Genomic DNA, 26087 nt, shown 5'->3' with positions numbered 1-26087 from the left:
CAATCCTGTCGTGTCCGGCTTGACCTTAAAAAATTCATACAAACTGCAAGATGAAATTATTATTTTTTTTTTTCCGTACCGAGATTTGCGATTTTCTACCAAAGCCAATCGGCAGGCAGGAAATAGACATCAATATTTCCAGTCGGACCAATTAAGTTGCCACGTACAAAGGGATGAAAACATCCAGACCCCAGTAAGGGTCCGGGCTTGACTTTTTGATCTGAAAACTTCACATGTTGGAATCTTTCATGGCGGATTTCCCTTCTGGCGCACTATGCCGAAACCGGCGCTGGGACCGCCGGGGCATTTTTTGAGGCGCGATCCCAATCTTTGATACGCGCTATCGGCCGACAGATGTGTATCCGACCAATCAGATGCGAGCTGCCAGATATCGCGAAAAACGCGAAAACAAAATTTCTGCATTGTCGGGATATGTGCAGCCTACATAGGTAATATTTAGGTTGTCTGAAAGCTGGGGAGATTGAAAATACATTGAGAATTCATTGAGGATTGATTAAGGATTGTGGGTTGCATTTAACGATTTATATTGGTTTAGAATGATTGTAGGCATCTAGAATACTTTGGGTTGCATTTAGAATATTGCAGGGTGCATTTAGAATACTGCAGGTTGCATCCATTTTTTGCATGTTGGATCTAGGCTAATTATAGACCGATTTTATTGATTTCAGGTTAAACCTAAAATGATGTATGCCAAATTTGGATTGAATATAGGCTGCACTGATTGATTGTGCGTCGGATTTACTGATTATTGACTGACTATTGGACAAATCTAAGTTGATAGCAGGGTACATCTAGATTAGTTGTAGGGTGAATTTAGGTGGATTGTACGTTGAACCATGATCAACCGCATGCTATTTTTATCCACCGCCGAATCCATATATGTTTGGGGTATATTTGGGTTGATGTATGTTGCATAGAATTATGTGAGTTAAATATACATTGATTATAGGTTGATTTATTATAGACCGATTTAGATATAGACAGATTAAGATATAGGCTGATTTAGAGTTTAGGTTGCATTCATTTATTGCTGTAATTAGACTTGTTTTGATTATAAGTAGCATTCTGTATGTTGAATTAAGATTACTTGGACCAATCGAAGCTACATACAATCCTTATATAGAAGATATCATATTACACTTATTCGTCTAGTATTTAACTTTTCAGCGTCTTCTCTTGCGCATCCTATTTCCGTGATGATTGGATCTTCTCTTTCTATCATTTCTTCTTGAGTGTTGTCTGGAATTCTGGCCAGAGAGCGAGCCGCTCGGGGAGCGCGCATCGTGCGCATCGCGCACCTGCGGTCCGCGCGGTAGCGCCTCTCTCAGTGCGCTTGAAGGTGGCGGCATTGGCGGAGGTGGCAAAGGCTGTTCAGTGTCGTTTCTGGATGAATTTGAGTAAATCTGGTTGTTCTGTTGATTACGCTGTTGATTGCGCTGCTGATTGCGCTGCTGATTGCGCTGCTGATTACGTTGCTGATCATGTTGCTGACTGGACTGTTGGTTGCGCCGTTGGTTGCGTTGCTGGTTGCGCTGTTGGTTGCGCTGTTGGTTGCGCTGTTGGTTGCGCTGTTGGCCGCGGCGCTGATTACGCTCCTGGTTGCGCTGCTCGCTTTGCGCTCCATCCTCATCCCCATTTCTCAAATTCTCATTAATTCTCTTTTCTCTCTCCATTCTACTCTTGAGTTCCTGCATGGTGTCGAAATTTCTAGCATTAAATGCGCTCCTCTGCGACTGAAGCCGCCCGGCGGTGCGCCCCGCAGGGTCTGCGCTTCGGCGCATATGTTCAGGCACGGGCGCCGACAATGTTTGGTCTTTTGACAATCCAGAAGAGGCGCTGGACGACTGTCTAGGACCTACTGGAATTAATCCTGGTGACGAGCCTCCAGATGACGGATGCGAGCGCGCAGTAGCATAAGAGCTTCTAGTATGCGCGCTGGAAGAGACTGTGCTGGCGCTCGTGGGTGGCGCACTGGTGCCCTGCGCTGGCATCTGCGCTCCGGCTGCGGGCGCATGCGGAATAGCCGCTGTGCTCTTTACACTGTTGGCGGGAATTTTTTCATCAGCCGACTTGGTGTTGGTTGAAATTCTGGCATTAGACCTTGATTCAGTATTTATAGGTTCCTTTTGGACCGTCTCCTTTTGAACGGATTTATCTTGAATTGATTCTTTTCGAACTGATCCCTTCTGAATTTCCTTTTGTATTGCTTCTTTTTGAGTTGTTTCTCCTTGAACTTCCTCCTTCTTCAAACTCTTTGCAGAACCATTTCCAGCACGCTTTGCCGTCTCCAAGCCCACTAATCCATATGGAACCACACTGGAACCTTCAGTTTTCTTAATTGTTGTTTTTCTTGCCTTCTCTGCCTCCACTTTGGCCTTCTCAACCTCTCTTTTACGTCTCTCCTGATCAAGTTTCCTACTCTTTTCTCTTCTTATCCGGAGTTCTTCCGCCTGCTTTTTCCTCTCATCAGCTTGTTTCTGCTTCCTTTTCTCCACCAACAACTTTTTCTCCGTTTCATCCATCTCATAGAACTCCCATGGTGCCAACTGGTGAACTTTTCTCGACTTTATCAATCCTCGAAGTGCATTGAAGGCTAACTTGATGTCTTCCCGCTTCTCAATTGATGCAATTTCACTCACCTTTTCGTATAATTTGTCTGCATGATCGTCAATAATAGGATAGCTGGATAAGATGCCTTTCACGAATACAACAGCATTGTTCCTCGTGGTGTATTCTTCAGACTGCATCGATTCAATAAGCTGCTTCAACAAGGAGCAGTGCCATTCATATAATTGTTGTTTGAAGAACGATTGCTGGGATGACGATTTTTTGTCAGAAGCTTTTCCTTTAATGGGATGGCCGTTTCTGATGCCAACGTTATTCTTACCTTCATCATTTGGAGTGGTTGTGCTTTCCTTACTATCCACATTCTCATGTTCATCCTCTTTATTACTGTCCATATTCTCATCTTCGTCCTCTTTATCACTGTCCATATTCTCATCCTCATCCTCTTTATTACTGTCCATATTCTCATCCTCATCCTCCTTATTCTCATCCTCATCCTCATCCTCCTTATTCTCATCTTCTTCCCCTTCCTTCTCATTCTCATCCTCATCTTTCCCCTCCCAGCCAAATACATCCCGACACTCATTCTCCACATCCCTGCACCGGTTGAGCCTGCGAAAAACTTCTGCATACAGCATTGCCAGGTTTTCGGTCTCGGTCGATGTGTTGGTAAACAGCACTGATTTCAACGAAATCCCGCAAAACAACTGGCCTAGCAAAGACATTAAACTGTATCCAGGGGTTTCCAGCCGTTGCACCAAAAAGATAAACTCACCAACAAACACAGCATCGAAAAGTGAGTGCATTGCACGCGGGAGAACACAATTCTCCAACACCTGGGTTCGAACCTGGGCAGCATATTTTTCATCCGCGTCAAACCACTTATTTTTTTGCTTCTCGAGGATTTCCAATACCTGGTGGTAATTCTTCTTGTGCTTCTGACCATCTGACTTAATACCGGTCAAAATGCCCTCCAAAGTGCCGAGCTCCGAGTTTAACCTCCGGTACTCCTTTGTGGGCATATCGTCGACATTCTTGAGCATTTGCCGGTTGTTTGTAATGCGCAACTTGATCGATTCCTGCTCTTCCGAGTAAGAAAGCATTTCGTAATCGATATCGTAGAGAGTTAGTTGCCAGAATGTGCAATAAAAGTCTGGAGTGAGCAAGTTCCAGTCGATTCCGGGCAGGAAGTCCTTGATATTGTCCCTGAAGCCGCCCAGCACGCTCTCGTAAATTTCATCTGCGGATGCAGGCGCACCCCCTGGCGCAGAAGCGCTCACATCCCCATGCGCTGACGCACTCCCATGCGCTGACGTACCCCCACGCGCACGCCACTCGCGCCGCATCTCCGCCGACCAGTACTCGCGCCAGAGCTCAAACGCCCACTGCGGCTCGACATTGTACTCCTTAACAAGTCGATCGACCGGGAGCGCCGCCTGCGCAAAGTCCGCAATCGGGATATTGGCCTGCGCAGCCTGAATAAACGTGTGCAACAATGAAAAAAGCTCGTCACACTTGCGGTTGAGGATCTTGAGAGGTGCGCGCGAGCTGTCAGAGATTGATAGCGCCAAGTTGGCCAAAAAAATAAAGAGCTCACTCATGTATCCAGAGCGCATGAGCTCCCTGAACAAAGTGGCACCGGAGAGCGCGTGCGCAAGGCGCTTATCGCCGATCACCAGGTAAACCATCTTGCGCACGCTTTTGCCAGCGTTCATCATGATGGCCTGCCTTGCGGTAAGATTGGTAATTGCACGAATGCCAGACATCTCCGCAATGATGTGCTCAAAGACGCCGGCGAACTCGTGCGCACCTGCGCGCAGGCTCTTAACAATGAGACTCAAGACCGGGCGCAACCCAAAGCGCCGGAAGTGCGCATCCGCCATGCGCCCCGTGAACTGCGCCAAGTTCTGAAACCATCCCGCGTAATTAAGACCATCCGTTTGCACAGCCATCTTGCCGCAGCACAGCTTGTTGAGAAGTTCGAAAGTTAAAGCATCCCACGCATAAATAGGCAGGCCGTCTGCTGATTGGACAACCAACTCAATCAAACTTTCATAGCTTTCAACCTGGTCTAAAACTGCGCCGATTGCCGCCAGCGGGTTCGCCATGATAATCCGCGCAAGCTCGTTTTGCGCAGTTGCCAAATTGTCCACCGAAAGCCGCTTCATGAAGCTGCGCGCGCGCTTTGCCGCTTTGTCGAAATCCACTTTCAAAATGGCGCTTTTTTTGACTGTCACCGAAATGTACTCTCCATACACATTGTATCTTTCCTCGAGCGTAAAGTGGCGGCAGAAAATGTCAAAGATTTCGTTGCAGATGCACTCTGAAAGATTGCAGTTCATTGCGGGAAAGAGGTACACTTTGAAATATTGCAGCCATGCGCTGCGCTCGGCGCCGGCCGCAAGTGCGCCCTCCATGATGCGGCCAAGCTGCGCTAAAAGCAACGGGCTGCGCGCGATCTTAGCGCCGTTTAGGCGCAGGAGTTGGTCCGAAATGGAAAAAAGACCGTCTATGTCTGTAATCCTATGCGCAAACTCGGTGCTGCCCGCGTCAATATCCTCGTGCTTCACTATTTTTCTGTAGAGTGGTGTTAGCATGTAGCGCAGATACTCATTGAGGAGATCCGCAATGCGCTCGTCCATCTGCGGGAGGTAGGGATACTGCGCAAGCGCATACACGATAGCGCTGTGCGCACGCAGCTTTATAATGTACGATATGAAGCGGATCTTGGCCATCTGCGGGATTTCCTCCTCAGCCGCTGGGGCGTGCTCAGTTGTGGCAGGCGTTTTTGGGGTGTGCACAGTTGGGGTGTGCGCCGTAGCAGTATGCGCTGTAGCGCTATGCAAATTGCGCTCGTGCGCCCATCCACCGCGCTCGTCGTCTTCCTCATCGGGAAGCAAGGGCGCCGCTAGCGCAAGCGCAGACGCAGTCTCCCGAAACGCGCGCTCCTTCATCTCGCGCTTCTGCTTTTCGTATATCTGGTCCATCGACGCGTCGCCCTCGGCCCCCAAATCACTCGGCTCGAGAACAGAAAGCACAACTCCCAAATCAAGCCATTTTTTTTCTGTCATCAAAAAAATCACAATAAGCTCCCCCGATGAAAGAACGGGCCTATTGGACAAATATGCGACGATCGTCGTGGAGATCGACGTGTTCACACTTGAGTCCCTGGCCCACCAGTCGCAGTTATCCAAAAATGCCTTTACGGTTTCCGGATTTGGCCCAAAATTGAGCCCTAGTACCGAAATAACCAATAAAAAGCATCGGTTGGTGTCTAATTTAAAATGACCAATGATGATCTCCAACCGGCTCATAAAATCCGGCCAATCAATACTTGAGGGGCCACGAAATAGCCCGCACAGCCCTGTAATAAATCTGGAATAGCCCTCACTGGATTCTCCGAGTGATGAGTACATTTCCAAACCATAATCGTTTGTTTTAGCGTCAACATAGTATGCCTTGTTGTACTCGGGGAAAAAGCTGTTTTTCAAAATGAACGGATCTAGATATTGGATCTTTAGATCTTTGTCTATGTCGAGCATCTCGAAAAATGGGATCATCTGCTTGGTTGGCTTCACAGATTGTAGAATAATCATGAGATCTATGGAAACGCTTTCTCTCTCTTTGATGTTTACATAACTCTTGAGAATTCCGTTCACCACCGAAATCAGTGCACCCTTTGACATATGGCCGGATTCTTCATCTGTCAATGCCAGCATAACTTCGTAAAATATGTCGTGCAACACATTTTTGTCCGTCCGAATCTGCCCCACCAACTTTTCCACTTGTTGCTTTATTTCATCTGATGATTTTTCACTGCTCTTCAAATACACCCAATTTCTAGGGAATCTGCTCGCGCTCACTTGCTTTTGTTGCTCTTCCAAAGACATTGGTGCCGGTTAGCAGGTGTATTGATGTGAGGAGCTGCTTGTGAGTTTGGGGATAAGCTTATGAAAAGAAAAGATGATGTTTACTAGGAGTAGAAGGAAAACCAGCGAATAATTGAAAAGCGCGAGATGTGCTTTGAATTTCGATTTTTATTCATTCGATTTTTTTTTTTTTTTTTTTTTCACTTGATTAAATTATATCTCCATCTAACTTCTTCTTGTCTACAACTCCTCTCTTTTCCTTCTCTCTGCATCTTTTCGTCTTACCCAGCATATAAAAAGGAGATCAGCACCAACTCATTACGTATACAATTTACTGAGCCCCTACGACCACTTCTTCACTTTGCAAAATGGTATGTTTAACCCCTACGGCAATCCACAAGCCACTTCTACTAACACCAACTACAGACGGACAAAATCGGCGAGAAAAAGATGTACGAGACGATGAAGGCGAAGTTCGTCGGACTCGGGGATGATAATACGCAGAGAAAAGAGTTCATTCACAATGTTAAAGTAGACACATACACAACACTTGCAACAAATAGCTCACTTGTGGAATTGCTAAGTGTTGGACTCAGCAGACCAAAGAGCCTAGTAAGGCAAGATTTGATAGACAAAATCGCAAAATCGTGAAAAGAGGAGTGGGCAGCTGGTGGCAACTAACTCAACAAAGGTGCCTCCTCGTCGGAATTGGTCTGTGTGTTGCGATTTGCCAAAGAAGACCGCACAATACACAAAATAGAGGCCAGGAAGTCGATTCCGGAGATAACGAAGGCAAATATCCACTGTAACGCAATGGCCTTGTTGAAGAACTGCTTGAGACCGAGTCCGAGCATCAAGAAACTCGTGGAAAGCGAAACAGACCAGTCCTTGTACAAGATCAAAAGTGCAAGTGGTGTGACGAGAAACTCCCAAATCAAGACATTTGCGATCAACCGAGGCAAAAGCGACTCGTAGTGGGAGTGGAAGAGGCACGCACCGTTCCAGAAAATCGCATAAAGCGTCCAGGAAAGCGGCAAACCGCAGGTTGGGAAGTGCACAACTAGCCAATCAGATGCACTCTTGATGGAGACGGTTTTATGCGTGAAATAGAGCGAGAGGAGGTTGATAAGGTTGACAAGGAGGATGATCTCGGCCACAAGGAAGTTCCTGCGGATGAAAAAGTAGCACCAGAAGAAGTTGAGGATGTTGTTAATGGAGAAATGTGGTCCGACCACCGCCAAAATGTTTGCCTGGTTGCTGGAAGACACGTTTGTGTTGAAAAACGACTGCACAATAAAGAGGAGCTGCAAGAGAAGCGTCACAATGCAGTAAAGCACTATTATGATTTGCGAGGCGGTGAAAGGGGTGAAGTAAGACTTGCCAAAGTGGCCCAAGGCGAAATAGTAGAAAACACCAATCACTGAGAGCACATACGAGATCACGACTGTGCTCTTTGCGGCTGTGTACTGCCTGCCTTCTGTCTGCGAGAGGATTTGTGATGGCATTTGTAGTTTTGAGGCTGCTTTTTATGCAATTACGATCTCTGTATATGTAAGAATGTAGCAATATCTGAAGTTATTCTCACGAATATATGCAAACAGCCCCTGCGGACTTTTGCATCCTCTTATATACCCACATCCACATATATTTATACACATTCCTGCTTCGATAGCAATCCAAAAATACACTAAATTGAGCACAGATACGGAGGCGGAAATTGCGGGCTGTGCAAGGAGCTTTCTGCATTATTCGGCAAGCTGCGCCTTTTTCTCCGCCGAAATTTCCATTGATTAATTTTTCGCCCTGGCAGCCTGGAATTTTAAGACAGCAATCCCGTTATAATTTTGATGTGGAGATCCCAAACCAGCTGTGGGGTACTTGTTATGGTAGAAAGGGGTGGAATACGTTAAGGTTAGATAGTGTTTTTTGAAATGGATGAGTGGTAGTTTTGAATAGGGTGGGAAGTTGTATGTATCTGTGTAATATATCTGCCTATGTCATGATTAGGTAATACGCGGTGGTATTATGTAATCTGATGCTGCGGAGGACAATTTCGAGCAATGTTAGGTAAGATGAACAAGTAGATAATCAAGTATTAGGTAATCGCATACAACGCAAAGTCTGAATATTTGACTAATAAGCTGGATGTAGGTATTGATTCATACCAAACTGTACAAGATATCAAACTAGCTACTTTAATTTTGCAGTGAAGCACTGCCTTGGAGAAAACAGTTGGCTGTGTAAAGGAACCCATACTTGAAGTAGTACGTAAATACGAAGAATATTTAATTACATTATTTAGCCGGAAATAGGTGGATAAAACCCACCGAAAGGGGACGATAAACAGATGATAAATGGTGATAAACGGATGATTTTAGGCAGATTACTTTGAGCAAATTACTTTGAGCATATTACTTTAAGCAAATTACTTTGAGCATATTACTTTAAGCAAATTACTTTGAGCATATTACTTTAAGCAAATTACTTTAAGCAAATTACTTTGAGCATATTACTTTAAGCAAATTACTTTGAGTAATATTGTAAGTTCCGGATTGCAAATTCTGTCGCATATTTTCAGAGGGACTTAAGTTGACTCTTTGATCCACCCTCCTTATATTTACACCTACAGTGAGTCATCGCTTCTAGATACATAGAAGTCTGCAATTAGAACTATATGGCAAGAATGTACGGTATACATGAACAAAAAAGGCACACACGCAAGAAAATAAAAAAAGCAAATTGGCGCTTCACCGGGCAGCAGACATCCAGCAGAGTGAAAAAAGCTATTAGTAAAAGTAAAAATTATGCATGGAACGAAATGGGCACGGCAAAAATAGACGAAATGCCAAAATAGTCTCATGACCACACCTCGAACCACCTAAATCTATTCATTACTCCTTCTTTGGCTCTTGCTCTGTCTTCTCAGCAGCCTTTTCAGGCTCAGCAGGCTCCTTTTCGGCCGCCTTCTCCTCCTTTGGGTACTCAATTGCACCCTTATTGGCAACCCAGTCCTCCCAGGAGCCCTTGTAATTAAGCCGTTTTGAGTATTCACACGTTCCCGCCAACTCCTCACTTATGGAGGACCGGATGCCTCCCAAGCAGTAGAAAACAAGCGTCTTGTCCTTTGCAGGCTTGGCAAAACCAAAAGTGAGCTTAAATTCTTCGGGAGACAATCCAAATGCACCCGGAGAAGACTTGCAAGGAATATTGATGGCGCCTGGAATGTGTCCCGTCTTGTATTCGTCCGGCTCCCGGACATCGACCACGACAAAACCGGGATTTTCCTCCTTGACGATTGTTTTCATCTTGTTGAAATCGATTACAGGTGCAGAACCCTCTTCTTCGATGACGCTGTAGTGCCTCTGGAAGATGCGGCCCACATTTGCTGCATTTCTAATGCATGGAACACCAACGGCCGCCCTTCCGAGCATGGGTGCGTTATGATACTGGCGTCTGTACAACAAGGAAAATGCAGATCTTTGCGAAAACAAGGAGATGGCCTTAGATGCTGGAGTTAGGCGGAGGGCGACTCGCTTTGTGCACTGGACGGCATTGCGTGACAAAGGTGTGCAGAATGACATTTTTCCTGGGATGTGTTTAGGTGGTTGTAGCGATAATAGGGGCGAATGTATAAGTTGATAAGTTATCTCTCTTTTTTTTTAATTAAACTTTCTTCTCCGTTCTATCAGGCAGCCTTTTTTGGTGAGCTTAGATTAGAGACGATGTGAAGAAGATGGAAGGCAAATTGCGGAGACCCAAATTAGGTAAATTAGGTTATGGGCTTTGGTAGATATGAAGTGGAAAGAGAAGAAAGAAGGAGAAGGAAAATAAAAAGGGGGGGAGAGAAAAGGAGGGACTGATTTTCAGATTTTAGATTTTAGCTTGTTTTCTAAAATGTAAATTTTATTTTTTTCCTACAGAGTGGTGGAGGAAAGAAATGAATAAAAATAAATGAGACAATTACTCAAGACGAAAAAACTCCAATTGATCAATCGAAATCGGTGCGAAAGTACCGGCGGTAAGCCAGAAACGGGAACACAACGCGATTAGTTAGACTCAGAGAGATGAGTCGATTTTTTTTATTTTTATTTTATTTTTTTTTGAATCTATGGCGGGGAGCGAGTATAATGCAGGCCGAAAAAAGAAAAAAAACGGTGAGGTGAGGTGCGAATATTTAGTGGAGAAACAATACAAGCGGACCACAATGATAAGCCAGGCAAGGCAGAAATGAGTGTGTGGGGATTGGATTATAGCAAAAGGCAAGAAAAAGGAAAATGGTTTATTTACTGTCATGGAAAATAGGGGACGGGTTGCACCCCCCTCCACCAGAGGTGCAGGGGAAAACGAGAAGGGACGCATGCAGGTGGCAGAATCGGGTAAAAACACCGCGCACCCGCCAAGCCCGGACACCCCCATTTTTTATATTATTAGTACATTTAGTTCACTGCATGCCAAAGTTCTTGCCGAAGTTCTCGACCATCCTGCGAACGTTGGGGTCGCTCATCATCTGCCGGATCTGCTGCGGGTCGGGCATTCCGCCCATTCCGCCCATTCCAGGCATTCCACCCATACTACCCATCATTTGCTGCATTTTCTGCATCATGGAGGGATCAGACTGGAGTTGCTGCATGGCACGCTGCATCTGGGCACCGCCAAACGCACCGCGGCCTCCCGGGCCACCTGCCCGACCTCCCCGGCCGCCCATCAGGCCGGGCATTTGGCTTTTCATGGATTTTGTACGCTGGGCCATCTTGGTGAACATCTTCTGCTGCAAAAGAACTGCTTCCACCTCTGTGACCGAGGTGCCGGAGCCCCGGGCCACACGCACGATCCGGCTCGGCTCATCGACGAAAATCTGCCCGTCACTGTCAAGCTCGCTGCCTGTCATCGAGTCCATGATGAAAACCATCCGTTTAAACCGCTTCGTGGTTTCCTCCTCGCCAACCTGCTGCATCATGTTGCCAATGCCGCCGGGAAGCATCTGCGCGATCTTGCTGAGCGGGCCCATCTTCAAGATGTTGTTCATCTGCGTCTGGAGATCGCGCAGCGTGAACTTTCCCTCCTGGAAGTTCTTCATCGCATCCTTCTGGTCCAAGTGGAGCGACTTCACGTGCTCCATGAGCCCCTGGATGTCTCCTATGCCAAGAAGCTTCGACACAAACTGCTTGGCAGTGAAGCTCTCCAAATCCTGGATGTGCTCTCCCGTTCCAATAAACGCTATCGGCGTCTTGGTGGCCGCAACTGCAGAAATTGCACCGCCTCCTTTCGCGTGGCCGTCCATCTTCGTGAGGACGATCGCCCCAAAGTTCGACGACTGCTTGAACGCGCGGGCCTGCAACTCAGCTGCCTGGCCGATCGACGCGTCGAGCACCATGATCGTCTCGTCCGGCTTCACCGCCTCCTCGATCTGCACCATTTCTGCAAAAAGCTCTTTTTCCTGCCGGTGCCTTCCCGAAGTGTCCACGATGATCAACTCGAACTTGTCTCTCTTGAATTTCCCCACTCCCTCCGCCGCCACGGTCACCGGGTCCACCTCTGTGTACGATCCATAGTATGGAATTCGTGCTTTGGTTGCATTCTGCTTCAATTGGTCAAAAGCTCCCGCACGGAACGTATCCGCACACACAAGACCCACTTTCAGCCCTCTCCGCTGGTAGTACACCGCCAACTTTGTGCACGTCGTCGTCTTTCCCGCACCCTGCAAACCAACCATCATGATAACGTTAGTTTTCTTCTTTCTTGGCCGGAAAACTTTCGCTCCACCGCAATCAACAAGTGCACAGAGCTCATCGAACACCGCTTTCTGGATCAATTTCTTCTTATCCAGACCCTGCTGCCCGCTGCTGCCCTCGATCTTCGCCTTGAGCTTCTTCCGGAGCCCTATCACTAGTTTTATATTCACGTCTGCTTCCACTAATGCGTTTGAAATTTCCTTAAGCATGTTTTCCACTACTTGCTCGTCAACCGAGCTCGACCGGGTCACTTCCGACACCGCGCTGCTGATTCGCCTTCCCAAGTCTGCTAACACCATGCTGATATGTCTTTCCTGCTTGGGATTTGTGTTTTATATGTGAAAAAAATGACCTTCGACGCTCCTCTAGTGGTTAAATGCTGTCCTCTAGAAGCTCGACGAATATGTATGTCGCGAGGAAAAAGAGAGAAAAAAATGAAATTGATCTCGTTCGCCCGTGCTCGACATCCTTACCCACGTAACAAATTTATTCTGCTAGCATTTTATTCCTAGCATTTTTATTACAACTTTTTTTTTCCTAGCATTTTCACTCCTAACTTTTTTTTCCTAGCATTTTTACCCGCATAACGTACTCGTCCTTCTCTCAAGCATCCTTACACCTCAACTTTTCTTCCCCCTCCCCACTTTCTCAATCGCTAAACTGCTTCTGGCGCCTTATCTCCACACCTTATCATCTATACGAACAACTTTCCCAATTTTCGTCTCACCAAGTTTCATTCATCTTGCAGTATATCTTGCATGGCGTAGCAATATTTTCTGATACGGGAAGCATTTTTCACGGATGGAATTTCCAAGAGGTATTCTTCGCAACATTGTCCCCGGCACTAATGGGCAATGGACGGGGTCGACACAAAAACAGACAGAACAGAAACCTAGCATTGGGCATTTTTACATTTTTTGTACGGAAAATAAAACAACTGCAGAAGCTAAGGAAGCTTCATTGATCTCGCAGAATGTCGTAGCGAGTGTGGAGTTCAATTCTACGGATCCGGACGAAAACGGTCGCAGTCGACTGTTGGGCATGGTCCAGGCTCTTTCAGAGATGACCACCAAGTTTGGCGGGTCAGATGCATCTCAGGGGGGTGAAAATGTACCTGATAGCGAGCAGAATACAATGCAATTGTCTCACATTGATACAGATGGGCTGAGGGAGCTTGTTGGTAGGCTTGAAGACAAATATTACTTTGTGTGTGGTATAAAATTCGCATCTTACGGAGGAAAAACCTACAAGAAACACGGGATAGCGTCACCAGAGTTTTTGATAAGCGAGATACAGAAGGGTGGCGTGCTGTGGAGGCTCAACTACGGGTCAATTGGCACATTTCTGAGTGGTGATTTCAGTAAAAAGTCGCCGGAATTTGCCAAACGAGTCCAGTTTCTGTCATCCTGGTGGCAGGAGTGGCTTAACAACCGCTTTGAGTTTCCCTCGAGCTTTGATTTCAACGGTGAAGGTGTGTACAGCATGCTCAATGGCGTAAAACTGTCCTCGAGGGCCGTTTCTGGCAAATTAGCCGCCAGATTGGCTCAAGAGATCAAATCTGGTTTTACAGACCAAGATGGAATGCAGGATGTGCTTATATTGAACAGAGATCGCTTGTCAGCTAACGAGTATGGCGCTCTGTACGTGAATGAGGACTCGCCGTTCGAGCGGGTGTCGATTATTGGGCTTTTGGACTATTTGCAAAGGCAAGACTTTGACTTTGGGCTTTCCAGGTTTGCCTTGAAATCCAAAAACCTCCTGTCTTTGCAGAGCTATAGGGCTGGCTTGGAGGCTATAAATGGAACCGGTAACAGCCCGAGTGTGATGCAAGCATCAGAAATGGGTGTTGTAAAAGATGAAAACCAGTCGTACGTAGAGTCTTTGCTTATCGCACCATTTAGAAACGCTTACAGCACAGTTTCCTCCTTTATGCCGACGTTTGGCGGCTCAGCGGTTGGTACGAGGGGCTCATCAGACCAGGAAGAACAAAATACACAGAGTGACACCGTTTCTAGTGATCAGAAACCAACCGGAAGGTTCTTGTTGGGCAAAACTGACGAGGATGGGGGCAGTATATCCACAAGAAAGATTATTCTACGTAGGAAAAAGGGTGAGACGGCTGGAAAAGTGGAGGTTGCAACGGAATTGGTGATGTACGAGATAGGACAGGTTGCATATGCGCTTTTATACCAGGAGGATTCGCCGGTATTGGCTGAAACCTTGTACTACGAGAAAATCGGCAAGCTGTTGGACGATATAACTGAAAAACTGCTCAAACCTGTTTTGGAAGAGGGAGAAAAGACAACACAGGAACACTCTTTCTTCTACTTGGCGTACAACAAAGAAAACCGCATCTACAAGGCTTCTCTTCCGTGGATTCCCGATACTAATGATGTGAAAAAGTACAAAAACAGGCTGGAAACATTATCCTCACCATATAGTCGAGCAACTTTGGTTGAATTGCATGTTAATGCAATGAATTTGCTCCTCAGTGAGAGCCCGCAGCGTAATATGAAGCAGATCGAGCGCTTAATGAGGATGGGAGACAACTGGTGGGGTTTGTTGGAAAGAAATGGCGAGAATTCGTTGGTTGTGCTGAAAAATTGCAAGGATAAGAACCTGACTTCTGTTGAGAGAAGCACACTTTCGGCATTTGGACCAGAGGTGGCTGACTGGTATAAAGAGTTCACTTTGTAGAAGATTTGGGTGACATTTAGTCAGTTTCGTCAACTATCGGATTCAGGCTTTTATTATTGTTAACATAGACGAATATTTTGCTGCATTAGTTGAACGGTAATTGTATGTTGGAGTTCGCAATAAACTTTGGAAGGAGTATTTTCATGCATGACTTAGCTTAATGTGATATCATGCCTGGGTTCAAGTTTGCTAACACAAATATTGCACCAGAGATAACAGAGCCTCAATTATTTACATTTGCAGCTGTAATCACGATTATATTTCAAGCGTGTCTTTGAACTCGGCTAATATCGGGGTTAATTGTAAGCAGAAAATCTAGTCGCACAGTGCTCATATTGGTTTGATGTGAACTGAATCTTTGTAAATGACAAAAACTTAGAAATCTAAGAGCGCGCAAGTGATAAAGAATGCTTGAGAAATCCAAATTTGTGACATATCACAACTTTTGAAAGCTGCGATTTTGGTTTAAAAACCAAAGCAGAAGTTGAAGAAACCAGCCATCTGTATGAACAAGATGACAAAGTGCTGCAATATGGTAAATGGAAGATTTGCGTTTGTGATCGAATCATATATAAATGTGAGATTCCAGAATGGAAGCTGAAACAGAAGTCGAACAGTATCACAAATGTCCACGGGTGCAAATCACCCGTACCACACGATGAAAGATTGCATTTTAATACTGCTATTGATGAAAATACTACGGAGTGAAGCTGAGGAAAGCAACGAGTTGTATACCCCAAAGTTGCTTTCAGTTATAAAAGAGGCTAGTAAAGGTAAGGAGATCAGCGTCGATTTCGATTCCAGCTGCATTCTAGAAGTAATATCATCGTTTGTGGACAGATGCGAGCAGATAGATGAGATGGACGAGAGCGAGAAGTCAGCGGTTGCCATACGTCTCTCAGAATGCATATTTGACGAGCAGTTTTCGGGCCAAATGCAGCTACCAAAAGACTGCTACCAAGAAATGCAGACAAGGCAGGATGTAAAACGATGCGTGAGCCAGCTAGCAGAAAACCCTGTTTGGTGGACAACATACTTTGGATATCTAAACCTGGTAGCAGATATATGCAACAGCTACAGGGGTCCATTAGAGCAACAACATGCTTTGAGCACATACCGTCTGTTAGAGGTGAGGATTGAAAAAATGGTGGGGCTCCTTGAACAGATTAGTCGGGGTGGTTTTATGGATGAATTGCGGCAAGACATGGACAGTATGGTGAGAAATGTGGCCGAAGAAGCCTCAGAAAGAATGAGATACAACGTTGAGCAGGTAGCAAAGGACATGGTGGGTAACATACATGCACAAAACAGGGAAGTGGCAGAGGCGGTCAGAAAAGCCTCTGAAAGCGCAGTTAAAAACCAAAGAGACGTTGAATCATTCAACAAACAACTTAGAACTATGCACCAGGACAGTATGGAAGAGCTTGCAAGGGTGCTGGGAGGAAAACAAAAGGAGATAGAGCATCTGATAGACACCCATCTTGGAAGCAGCTTCCAACTTTGGAGCAAAGTTCAGAGGAAAGCTATAAGAGCAGTTTGGCTTGCTTTGTGGATCTGCGTGAGCACGGCAATTCTGGGAGTTGCAAAGTTCTTGAAGAAGACAAACGTTGGTTCATTTGTTGAAATTGCATGTGCAGGCATGGGAGTAATTGTTGGCCAGGCTCTTTATTGCCGAATAGTCCAGTAGCGTGGGAAGCCGCTGAAAAGTGAAGCCGGATAAAGCGAGAATTACGAAAAAAAAAAAAAAATAAAAAATATGGAAAAGTAATAAATTCGAGAAACCAAAAACGTATGATCTGCCTAAAATAAAAATTACTAGAAAGCTGGACTCGAAAGCGGAAACAAAGTCTGCACAAACATGAAACCAAGGGGAGGGAAAAATGTAAATTACAAGAAAAGGGAAGAGATGCGGTGTCTGAATCTTTGTTAACCTAAGGCGATATCAGGGATAAGCGGGTTGATGAGAAATTACATATAGTACGAAGAATCAATAGAGAATATCCCAAATTCAGGAGTGCTTTGTTGGCATTGCTTTTTTATGTTCTGTAACGCAATCGAACCGTAAGGAAAAAAAAATAAATGAAAACTAACATAATTAAAAAAAAGCTACTGTAAGATGATCCGAAAATAATCAAAGTAACATGACGGAATGTTCTTTCTAGTGACCGGCTTTTTATTGTTGCAAACAAATTATCAGAAGACGAATGTGTCTTCCATGCAGCTTGGAACAATAAATGTGTCTGGGGTTGTATCTATGCTGAGAGGACGAAAAAGAAAAAAGTGAGAACAACGAAAAAGTTTGCACCGCCGAATGGATAAAAAATAAAATAAAAAATTTGCACAAGCCGGCCGTCTTGATCATTGACTGAGAGAATAACGAATGCAATGCAAATGAAAGAAAAAAGAAGGAGAGCTGAATGAGCTGAGAGAGCGGGGGAAGAAGGAAAGTTAAATAATTGGAAGTTGAGCAAAAGTCGATGATGCAGAAAAGCGGAACGAAGAGGAAGGAAAGAAAGACTAAAAAAAAAAAAAAATTAGATAGTTACCACCAAGAAATAGAAGAAAAAGAAAGATGCGACCCTGAAAGAGGGAAAAAAGATCGGAAAGATTGCAGCGGCAAACAGGGAACAGTACAATAGGACGGAACCACGGAGATTGGAAGGAAGTCGGGAAACCAGATCAAGTGATTGGATCAGAACCATTATGTTACTTTGGTTGCTTGTCCAAGAAATGAATCAAGCAACATAATGCACAAAACTGGAGGGGAACGACGGAACCTAAAAACTGAACGTGAAAACGGCATATTAATAAGCCTGCACTATGATTTCCAAGCTTCCGAATTTCCGTATGGTGCTGAACTTATTGTCCTGCATGGTTTTGTTCATTGATTTAGAAGCATAAAGCAAGAAAAAAGTGATCCCAGCACAAGTTGCATTGTTTTTGAATTGAGCCATGAATGGGTCCGAGAGTTGGCCAGAATTCGGGCTTCATTGGGCACATTGTTGGGTCGATAAATAGTGTTGACACTTGGGAGAATTCTAACAAAGGAGATGCGTGGAAATTTGGAGTGGCGGGCTAAATTTGGAACTACTGAATACATCTACTGAAACGCTTATGAACATGACGCGGGGTTGCGCCTGGAAATGGAATTGGCTGCCTGAATTGTACGATTCAAACTAATTCGGAGAACAAAGTCGAGACATTTTGATCACGTTGATGAAAACACAATGCCATTTGCGGTAAGCGACAATACTGTTTTAATCTCGGCATTTTGTTTGGCTTCTTGATTATTCATTTTTTTTCTCTTCTTATTCTATTTCATTTGCTTTACTTCAGCTTTTTTCTATTTGTTTTCTTTATTGATCCTGCCGTACTGACCCTGAGAGGGAGAACATTGGATCCTTGTGCGGACAGCTGATTCATCAATTTCATGATTGTTGCTATCGAAGTATTTGGCTGCTTTTTCGGGTAGATTCCATTTTATCCGTATGCTGCATTTTCTGGCGCTAAAAAACAGATGTGGTAAAAAAAGGCCAGAGAATGTGAATGCGGATTTTAATGCGGGCTTGAGGCTGGAATTTGATTGTGAACTTTAGTGATATGTGAATGTGGATTTCATATGGATTTTGTGGTGAGGTTGAATCGAAATGTGTAATTGAATAAAACTGTACGCATAATCATGGAAGTGTCTGTACGACTTCGTTCAATCCGAACATGAGTAAGTACAATATTTCGATTAAATGTGGAAATTGTCGTCAGACAGAGCTAATTTAATTAGCCACAGACTTTCTGGATTGCCCCAAATGTGTTGGGAGATTTAATACAGTGAAGCCAGAGGGGGGAAAAATACTTGTAGTGAAAATATAAAAGTATGCACCTTAAAAAATGAAGAAAAAAAAAATATTTATGGAAATAAAAATAACTCAATCACTTGATTGATTATTTTCCCATTAAGAAAACCTGCTGACATCGATACCTTTGGATAATTTGCTAGCGGCTGTACTAAACTTGGAGGGTGAGTTAAGCGCGGGCTGAAAAATGCATGGAAAAAATGTAAGCCATTCAAATAGGTGGAATACAAAGCCCGAGCGGAAGTTGTTAATGGAGCAAGTAAGCAACAAGAAATAATTCAAGAAGCACATGATGAAATGTGAAAAAGAAGAGAAGAAAACTAATATGAAGACAACAATAGGCTGACGTTCGGATGAGAGTACAGGCCGACGGAAAATTGCCATATGTAAACAGGATAAAAAAAAAATAAAATGCAACAATGCAAACATGAAAAGCTGGAATAATAAACTGTTTAGTGGGTTAGAAGCTTTGTTCCCGCAAAATTATTTTTTTCATTCAACAATCAACACTTTTGCCGCATAGATGCAGTTTGCCAGGAAGAGTAAGTTGAGAGGCTTTCGAGATACCGGAGATTACACTGAAAGATGGATTCGGATTGAGGAATGTAACTTTAAGCCGAATTGCCGGAATATCAAATTTAATTGATGCAGTAATGCATTAAAGCATGGTCAGAAGCTGGCTCGGGATCAATAAAAGCGGATTCAGTATGGTACCGACAACTGTATACCCAATGATGTAAAATCTCGTGCAGTATAGAGAAAACCATCTGAAATAGTAGACCGTGTTATATGTGAACTATCGAGCATTTAGTTTTTAGAAAGCGTTCACTTTGCCTGATGCACATTGTGATCTAATAAATATGGGGTGTGAATATGTGCCATTTTATTTGGCCTGATGAAAAATTTTTTACGTCTTGTGTTGCATCCACATAAGATCTGTTAATTTGGGTGGTCGAACTCAGTCTGTACGTATTCTAGAAGGTTGTAAAAAAGGCATGCTTCTAGTGTGACCCTGAATTGCAGGCAGGGGAGGGGAAAAGGGCGGAAAGAACAAAAGAGGGGAAGAAAAGGGGAGGAAGAAAAGATTAAAAAAGTAAGAAGAATGAAAGAAGAAAATTTTTGGGTGGATAGAGGGGGTGCTAACGAATCAGGCTGTAGTTGCAGCAGTAAGCCAGCCGGATCGGAGTAGTGCTAAACAAGAAAAAGACAAATTAGTGTTGTGTGTTTTTGAGTCGTCAAGTTACTTTGTTGTTTTTCCTGGTGTTGTCTTTCCTTGACACTGCTTACCAGACAAAGCTGCCATTCGCTTTCCCGCGCTTTTTTCTTTGTTTTATTCTTTTCCATCGGGGCTTATAACTCCAAACAAGAAAACTCCTGCGGCTTGAGAAACATTGCATTATTCGAGGAATGGCGATCTTTGCAGGCGAACACATAGTGGGAGTTGGATTGTTTCTTTCGTACAAAGAACAATTTCGCACGATTATACCGGACTAAACCAATGGTCACAAAACTTCGCTATTGTTTTGGAAGAGATGGTAAGGTCAATTGTCAGTTGAAGTGGTTCCTTTTTTTATCTTTATAATGGTTGTGTGTTCTTTCGATTACATAGTTATTCATTTCATCCTGCTTTCGTTTGGGTTGTATTGTCATAATTTTATTTGGCCTTTTTTTTAGTTTTGTTTTTTTAGTATTCTTTCTTTCGCGTTGCCAATTCTCTTTTCCATCCCTCACCTCACTGAATATTCCAGAGGTTTGTGTTTTGACACTTCATGCAGTTTCACAAAGTATATGGGAAAGAAAAAAAGATAATGGTCTAATATATTTTTTCGAAAAAAGGAATATGGAGAGATGCGAAAAAGAAACGACCTTCCAAGGACCCACTCATCTTGTATGTTGAGGCTTAATTTAACATATGAATGTATATATATATATTGACACACTTCCCCCGATGCGGTAAAGCCCAAATCCCTGGCTTCACCATGTTTGCTTTTACCTTTTCAGCTTCGAATCTGCCAGCGTTAGCATTTGCATTTGTTGGATTTTATAGAAATCCGTCATTCTTCATAATTTTTGTACTCTTTTTTTTTTTTTTGCTCTAAGCAGCTTTATTTCTGACTTTTAAAAAGCTGCTCCATAGCGCAGGCGCCCAATCTTATAGCACCATTCAATGGGGATACTGCGCGAGCCGCCGAATTCCCAAATAAGTCCAGTTGTGCAAATCAGAGAGCATTTAAACAGTCAAGTGTACCCGGCGATGTCTGAAAGTGCTGTTCCGAGCGCATACCTGCGCCGCGCACCCGGTCCCGGATATTCGGATGCCGGATACGTGTTGCAGGCGCAAGCGCAAGCGCAGGGCAGATGGCCTCTCCCCAGCGTGTACGGCCCGCAGCCCGCCAGCGCATACATGGGCGCACCTGGCGCTGCCGCCGCAGTCCCGCTACCGCGCATGGCGGACGGAGCGCCCGGCACTTCGGCGCATCCTATCCACGCTTTGCCTGGCATCCAGAGCTTGCCAGCGACGCCGCCGCGCGCACCTTCTTACATAATCGGGCAGCCACAGGGTGGCTACCCGGGAATGGCCGGCGCATATGCGCCGCAGGACTACGCCGTCCGGGGTGCGCAGATGTTCCCAGTCGTGCGCCCAAAGAAGCGCAAGAGAAAGAAATACAACGAGGTGGAGAGATTTTACAAGTGCAATTACAAGAATTGCACCAAGGCCTACGGCACACTTAATCACCTCAATTGCCACATTATGTTGCAGAAACACGGCAAGAAGAGACTGCCATCCGAGTTCAAAGAGCTGAGGGAGCGCTTGAAGAAGCGCCGGCGCATGCAGCGCGAGAAGGCGCGCCTGGAAAAGGAAAAGGATGAGCGCCTGAGGTTGGAAGAGGAGGAGAAGCGCGAGGAGGTGCGCGTCAAGTATGCGCGCATACCCGGTGCAAGCCCTCTATCCCAACCAATGGGAAAGCGGCCGCTCCAGAGGGGCGCGCTTCCTCCTCCATCGGCGCTAGCGCAGTCTCCAACCATTCCTGGATATGCGCTACCCGCATCGCGCCAGCCGCTTGTGCGTGCAATACCCCCACTTCAGTCCTACAGACCTCCTCTTCTCGATGCATCCAGATCTTATCCATCCGCTGCCGCATCCCAGTACTACTCTATGTACCCAGGGCAGGCGTTGGCACAGCCGGGTGCGCAGTTCCAGGCGCAGAGAGCGCCATTTCCCGCAGGCTTGCCACCTTTGAGACTGAGCCGCTCCCCAAGGCCGCAGCGCACCCGCCAACTTGGCCTGGCGCCGGTTGCAAACATGTCGCTAGACGAGTCCCAAAGTCGCCAGCCAGTTTTGGCAAACAGAATAAATTACAATGCAGATCGTCAAGGCAGTGCTGCGGTTGCAGGTGATGCTTCAGCAATGGGCGCAAAGCGGCAAATACACTAATACCAACATTCATCGTCACATGTACCTTATGCAATGCTTCTTCAGCCCCGTTTTTGTCGATCTTTTTTTGCTAGTATGTCATTAATATTAATTTCTTATACTTCTAGTTGACTCTTTGGGTTCGGTAGCTGTTGTAGATTTTATTCGTGTTCTTTTAGTGGGAGAGCATTATGCAGTATTTACTGATTTTGGCATATGCGTTACTGTATGTGGTGTACTTTTGCTATATTTGGTAGATATTTTACTATATGTTGTCTACTTTAGTATACGTTGTATATTTTCATTATATGTTGTCTACTTTACTACATGCTGCCTACTTCACTATATGTAGTGTACATTTATGATATTTGGTAGATATTTTTACTATACGCTGTCTACTTTACTATATGTTGCTTTATTATATGTTGTATGTTTTCATTACATGTTATCTACCTTACTATATATTGTCTACTTACTACATGTTATTTACATACTATATGTTGTCTACTTCACTATCATATCCATTATTGAGATATGTTACCATTTTCACTCCTCTCAAAGCCTTTTGCACCCCTGAACACTTAATAAAAGAACCACAAAAACAGGCTCTATTAATCAATCTTAAAGAACCTGTTGGATATTCATCTACCTTCAATCACATCCGTACCCTATATTTCATTCTGCGATACATGAAATGCATATTTTATGATTCACCTGCCTCACATAACCATGCTACATTCAAAATGTTAACATTCTACAAATCCAATCTATACACGACTCCAAAGCACTTAGAAGTTTCCAGATAATGCTTATACTTTAATCAAAACCTTGCTTACACATTTTACATCATCTCCTTACATTCTGGGGTGCGTTTAAAGAAACGGCTGTTGCAAAACATCGGAAAAAAAAAAGAGAAAGTAAAAAAAATGTAGTGCAAACAGATAGTACGAGTATATTTTATTTCGATACGAAACACCAATTGCAGACTTTCTCAAACTGTACACTAAGCTTTTAAGAAACAACCCAAAGAAATATAGAACACCGAATAAATGCACATTGGATTGTAGCAGAATAGGCGGTCTAATAGATAGAAAACGAATGCTATTGAACTGTCGGCAAAGAACTACAGTATTTTTCATGCATTAACTTTATTATGGTCCTCGATATTTGGCTATTCCTATTCATTCAATTTCCAGCAATTCTTTTATTTATTGGTATTTGTATTTTCCATTTATTAGTATTTGCACATTGGCATCTATTGTCTTTGTTTATTACCGTCTATATTTTATTGGCATATATATTCTCCGTTTCCATACATTCATCCCAAACGCCGAATTTCTTCAATTGCAGACTGCGGCAAAAAGCGTGCCTCTCGTTTCAGACATAAAATTCGTGTATAAAATACGAGCAACTGAAAAAGTTTTACGCACGAAAATGACGATTCAATCTTTATGAAATGAGGAGCAGCAAACTGACTACCAAGTAGTGTTAATGTAGAAAAGAATACGCATTGCTTACTACTCAAAACTGCAATAACACTATTACGTTATACGCATCGACTGTGGCATATTCAGTAATAATGTAGGAATTTGCGAAAGAAACTGTGCAACCCGGTAGCCATACACGGGTCTGAATGTTGAATATATTGGAAAATCACATGTAAGAGCATGTTTGCGATATTACTCCAATTCCTTTTCTCACAGCTCGTATTATCCACCGAATGCAGGTCTGCATACAATAGAAAGTTAACCAGGACTTGCTTCTATCAGATTGAAAAATTGGGTAAAATCTAACGCCGTATCAAGCAAACAATTACTAATAAAAGCATGAACTTGCAGCCGAATACAGCAAGGAAATTTAAGTGCTTACGCTAGCATGATGAGTATGAGCTGCATTCGATGGCCTGAGCTAGTTTGATCTACATCGAATCAAGCTTGTAAAGCACCTTTTTTCAAATGTTGGACAGTTTGTGCACACCCTACATCATCCAGACTCATTTCAGCTGAAAATCCTCGAAATCATTTCAGTTTTGTTAAGAATTCTGGCCGGGTACTCTTCTGCCTCTGTTTTGGGGTACACAAGTCCGTTTTTAATCGTAAACACCCCTTTTCCAGTCCGCAATACAAGTTCGTTGCATCTAATATTCTGGACAGCAATTGTGTACATTGCTGTATCAGTATCTGTCAAATTTTCTGCCTGTTGGTCTTCCTTCTCGGTCTCGTAATCCCTGAGAACAACATCCAACCGCAATTCCTCGTCAATTGATACCACATCAGTCTTTTCAGGCTTGTCTGGAAGAGGAATTGCCGCTTTACTGGCATCAGCAAGCCCATCTGGGTGCAGACGAGCAGTCTGGCCTCCATTTTCAATTCTCATGATTGTTTCGGGACTGCTTTCAGCCACGAGATTGCGCATTATACTGTTTACAAGGCACCAAGTCCGCAAGTTGCCAAGTAGTGCCGAGATTTTGTTCATATGCTCGATTGTAATCTTGAAAATCTTCACCATAGGACATCCAACCAAGAATTCAAGCCTGAACTGCTTGCTTCCAGCCGCCAGATCCAGATCCACGCTGTGCTGCCTGTTTACGCACATATATAAGCCGTCTAACACAGGGTCCTTGAGGTCTTGGTGCTGGTTATCGTTGAAGAAGTCGTTGTCATTTGATCGCACTTCGTATCGGTCGATTCCAAGCTCCATCAACATATCTTCGGGTATCCACACACTTGGACACATTTCAAGCACTAAAAGTTCGAGATTCGAGTTCAAAATCGCGTCTGCTTGGCCGATTGTCCATCTTCCGTCCTGAAACCACTTGGGTTTCAAGTTTGAACCGTTTCCGTTCTCTGTTGTAATTTCTGCCACATCCATTGCGTCTGGATCCTTCCCACTGGCGGAAATAGCCGGAGACTCGGAATCGGCATGCTCAGACCGTTCCGAGTGCACGTTCTCCGTAATTTTAAAGTGTATCTGATACGGATTGAGCGACTCCTGGGTCTGGATGTCTTTGTCTTGGTCCAACTGCCGGTTTACAAAGCGGTTATCCTCCCAATACTGTAAAAAAAGACCAATTTTGTTCTGCTGGTTCATGAGCAGCTGCCCGATCCCGCTGTATCCAGCTTCTGTATCTATCTTGGTCTCTTCAAGCGTTAATGGATGGCTTTTAAAACCTTTGAATTCCTCCTTGCTTTTCACACCAAGTACCTCCACATCGTAGTTATGCGCACAGACAAGGTTGTACGCAAGTTGGTTAAAGAAGTTGAACAAATCGTTCGGTGAGTTCATCGATAGACGGTCGAACTGGCTGAGGATTCGCAAATTCTTGTTGAACTGGTCTAGAGTGGCATTTTGTAGATTTCGCAGAAGAATCCGCTGCACGGAGTCAAACCTGTCGCTTCCCTTGAGAAAATCGTACATTCTACCCTCAATGGGCTGGATGTTAATCGCACTTGAGATCGAGACGGCCCTGACCTTGTCTTTGTAGAAATCTATATCGATCAACAAGATTTTACCGCTTAGCGATAGCCTATGCACTAGCTGATCTTCGCTATCTGGACCTATGGGGGTGCCGGCGTGTGATTCAATTGTATACACGAGGTTTTTCTCTATGCTGCCGGGCTTTGTATCCACCTTGAGCGTATCTGTAAATGTTTCGAAGCCGTAAATGTTCGACAATCGTTTTATTGAGTCTATGCAGACTTTTCCGGGTCTTTTTAAAAGGATGTCTGAAATCTTTGCCAAGGGAGCCAGTAGCTCCGGATCGACTTTGGGCATGATGCGTAGTAATGGGTGTGATGGGCGATACTAAAGATTTAGAGAAAGAAGATGGATGAAGAAGAAGAAACTGAGAGTATCGAGGTATTTCCGTTTGTATTTTTTTTTTTTCACCCATTAGGCGCGCGCTTATTCACCTCAGACTTAATTTTTCGTACGAGAA

General features: G+C 44.3%; 8 protein-coding genes across 8 annotated transcripts; 3 read left to right on the top strand and 5 right to left on the bottom strand.

The window, feature by feature from the left end:
* Positions 1 to 1184: 1184 nt before the first annotated feature.
* On the bottom strand, positions 1185 to 6476 carry BRETT_001330 (uncharacterized protein; the record flags this gene model as incomplete). The annotated part of the gene is made up of 1 exon (XM_041279884.1): positions 1185 to 6476. The coding sequence occupies one exon, from the start codon at positions 6474 to 6476 to the stop codon at positions 1185 to 1187; it is 5292 nt and encodes a 1763-aa protein (XP_041138098.1).
* Positions 6477 to 7132: 656 nt separating this feature from the next.
* On the bottom strand, positions 7133 to 7960 carry BRETT_001329 (uncharacterized protein; the record flags this gene model as incomplete). Its single annotated transcript, XM_041279883.1, has 1 exon — positions 7133 to 7960. The coding sequence occupies one exon, from the start codon at positions 7958 to 7960 to the stop codon at positions 7133 to 7135; it is 828 nt and encodes a 275-aa protein (XP_041138097.1).
* Positions 7961 to 9346: 1386 nt separating this feature from the next.
* Positions 9347 to 10036, bottom strand: BRETT_001328 (uncharacterized protein; the record flags this gene model as incomplete). The annotated part of the gene is made up of 1 exon (XM_041279882.1): positions 9347 to 10036. The coding sequence occupies one exon, from the start codon at positions 10034 to 10036 to the stop codon at positions 9347 to 9349; it is 690 nt and encodes a 229-aa protein (XP_041138096.1).
* Positions 10037 to 10896: 860 nt separating this feature from the next.
* On the bottom strand, positions 10897 to 12486 carry SRP54 (Signal recognition particle; the record flags this gene model as incomplete). Its single annotated transcript, XM_041279881.1, has 1 exon — positions 10897 to 12486. One exon carries the CDS (start codon positions 12484 to 12486, stop codon positions 10897 to 10899), a length of 1590 nt encoding a protein of 529 aa, XP_041138095.1.
* Positions 12487 to 12988: 502 nt separating this feature from the next.
* BRETT_001326 (uncharacterized protein) lies at positions 12989 to 14884 on the top strand (the record flags this gene model as incomplete). Its single annotated transcript, XM_041279880.1, has 1 exon — positions 12989 to 14884. The coding sequence occupies one exon, from the start codon at positions 12989 to 12991 to the stop codon at positions 14882 to 14884; it is 1896 nt and encodes a 631-aa protein (XP_041138094.1).
* A 625-nt stretch (positions 14885 to 15509) lies between these two features.
* On the top strand, positions 15510 to 16571 carry BRETT_001325 (uncharacterized protein; the record flags this gene model as incomplete). Its single annotated transcript, XM_041279879.1, has 1 exon — positions 15510 to 16571. The coding sequence occupies one exon, from the start codon at positions 15510 to 15512 to the stop codon at positions 16569 to 16571; it is 1062 nt and encodes a 353-aa protein (XP_041138093.1).
* A 4331-nt stretch (positions 16572 to 20902) lies between these two features.
* On the top strand, positions 20903 to 22171 carry BRETT_001324 (uncharacterized protein; the record flags this gene model as incomplete). Its single annotated transcript, XM_041279878.1, has 1 exon — positions 20903 to 22171. One exon carries the CDS (start codon positions 20903 to 20905, stop codon positions 22169 to 22171), a length of 1269 nt encoding a protein of 422 aa, XP_041138092.1.
* Positions 22172 to 24148: 1977 nt separating this feature from the next.
* Positions 24149 to 25924, bottom strand: BRETT_001323 (uncharacterized protein; the record flags this gene model as incomplete). Its single annotated transcript, XM_041279877.1, has 1 exon — positions 24149 to 25924. One exon carries the CDS (start codon positions 25922 to 25924, stop codon positions 24149 to 24151), a length of 1776 nt encoding a protein of 591 aa, XP_041138091.1.
* Between the last annotated feature and the right edge of the window lie 163 nt (positions 25925 to 26087).

This window comes from Brettanomyces bruxellensis, chromosome 8 (assembly GCF_011074885.1).
Source record: "Brettanomyces bruxellensis chromosome 8, complete sequence".
Taxonomy (NCBI): Eukaryota; Fungi; Ascomycota; class Pichiomycetes; order Pichiales; family Pichiaceae; genus Brettanomyces; species Brettanomyces bruxellensis.
This window is presented reverse-complemented; position numbering and strand designations above follow the sequence as displayed.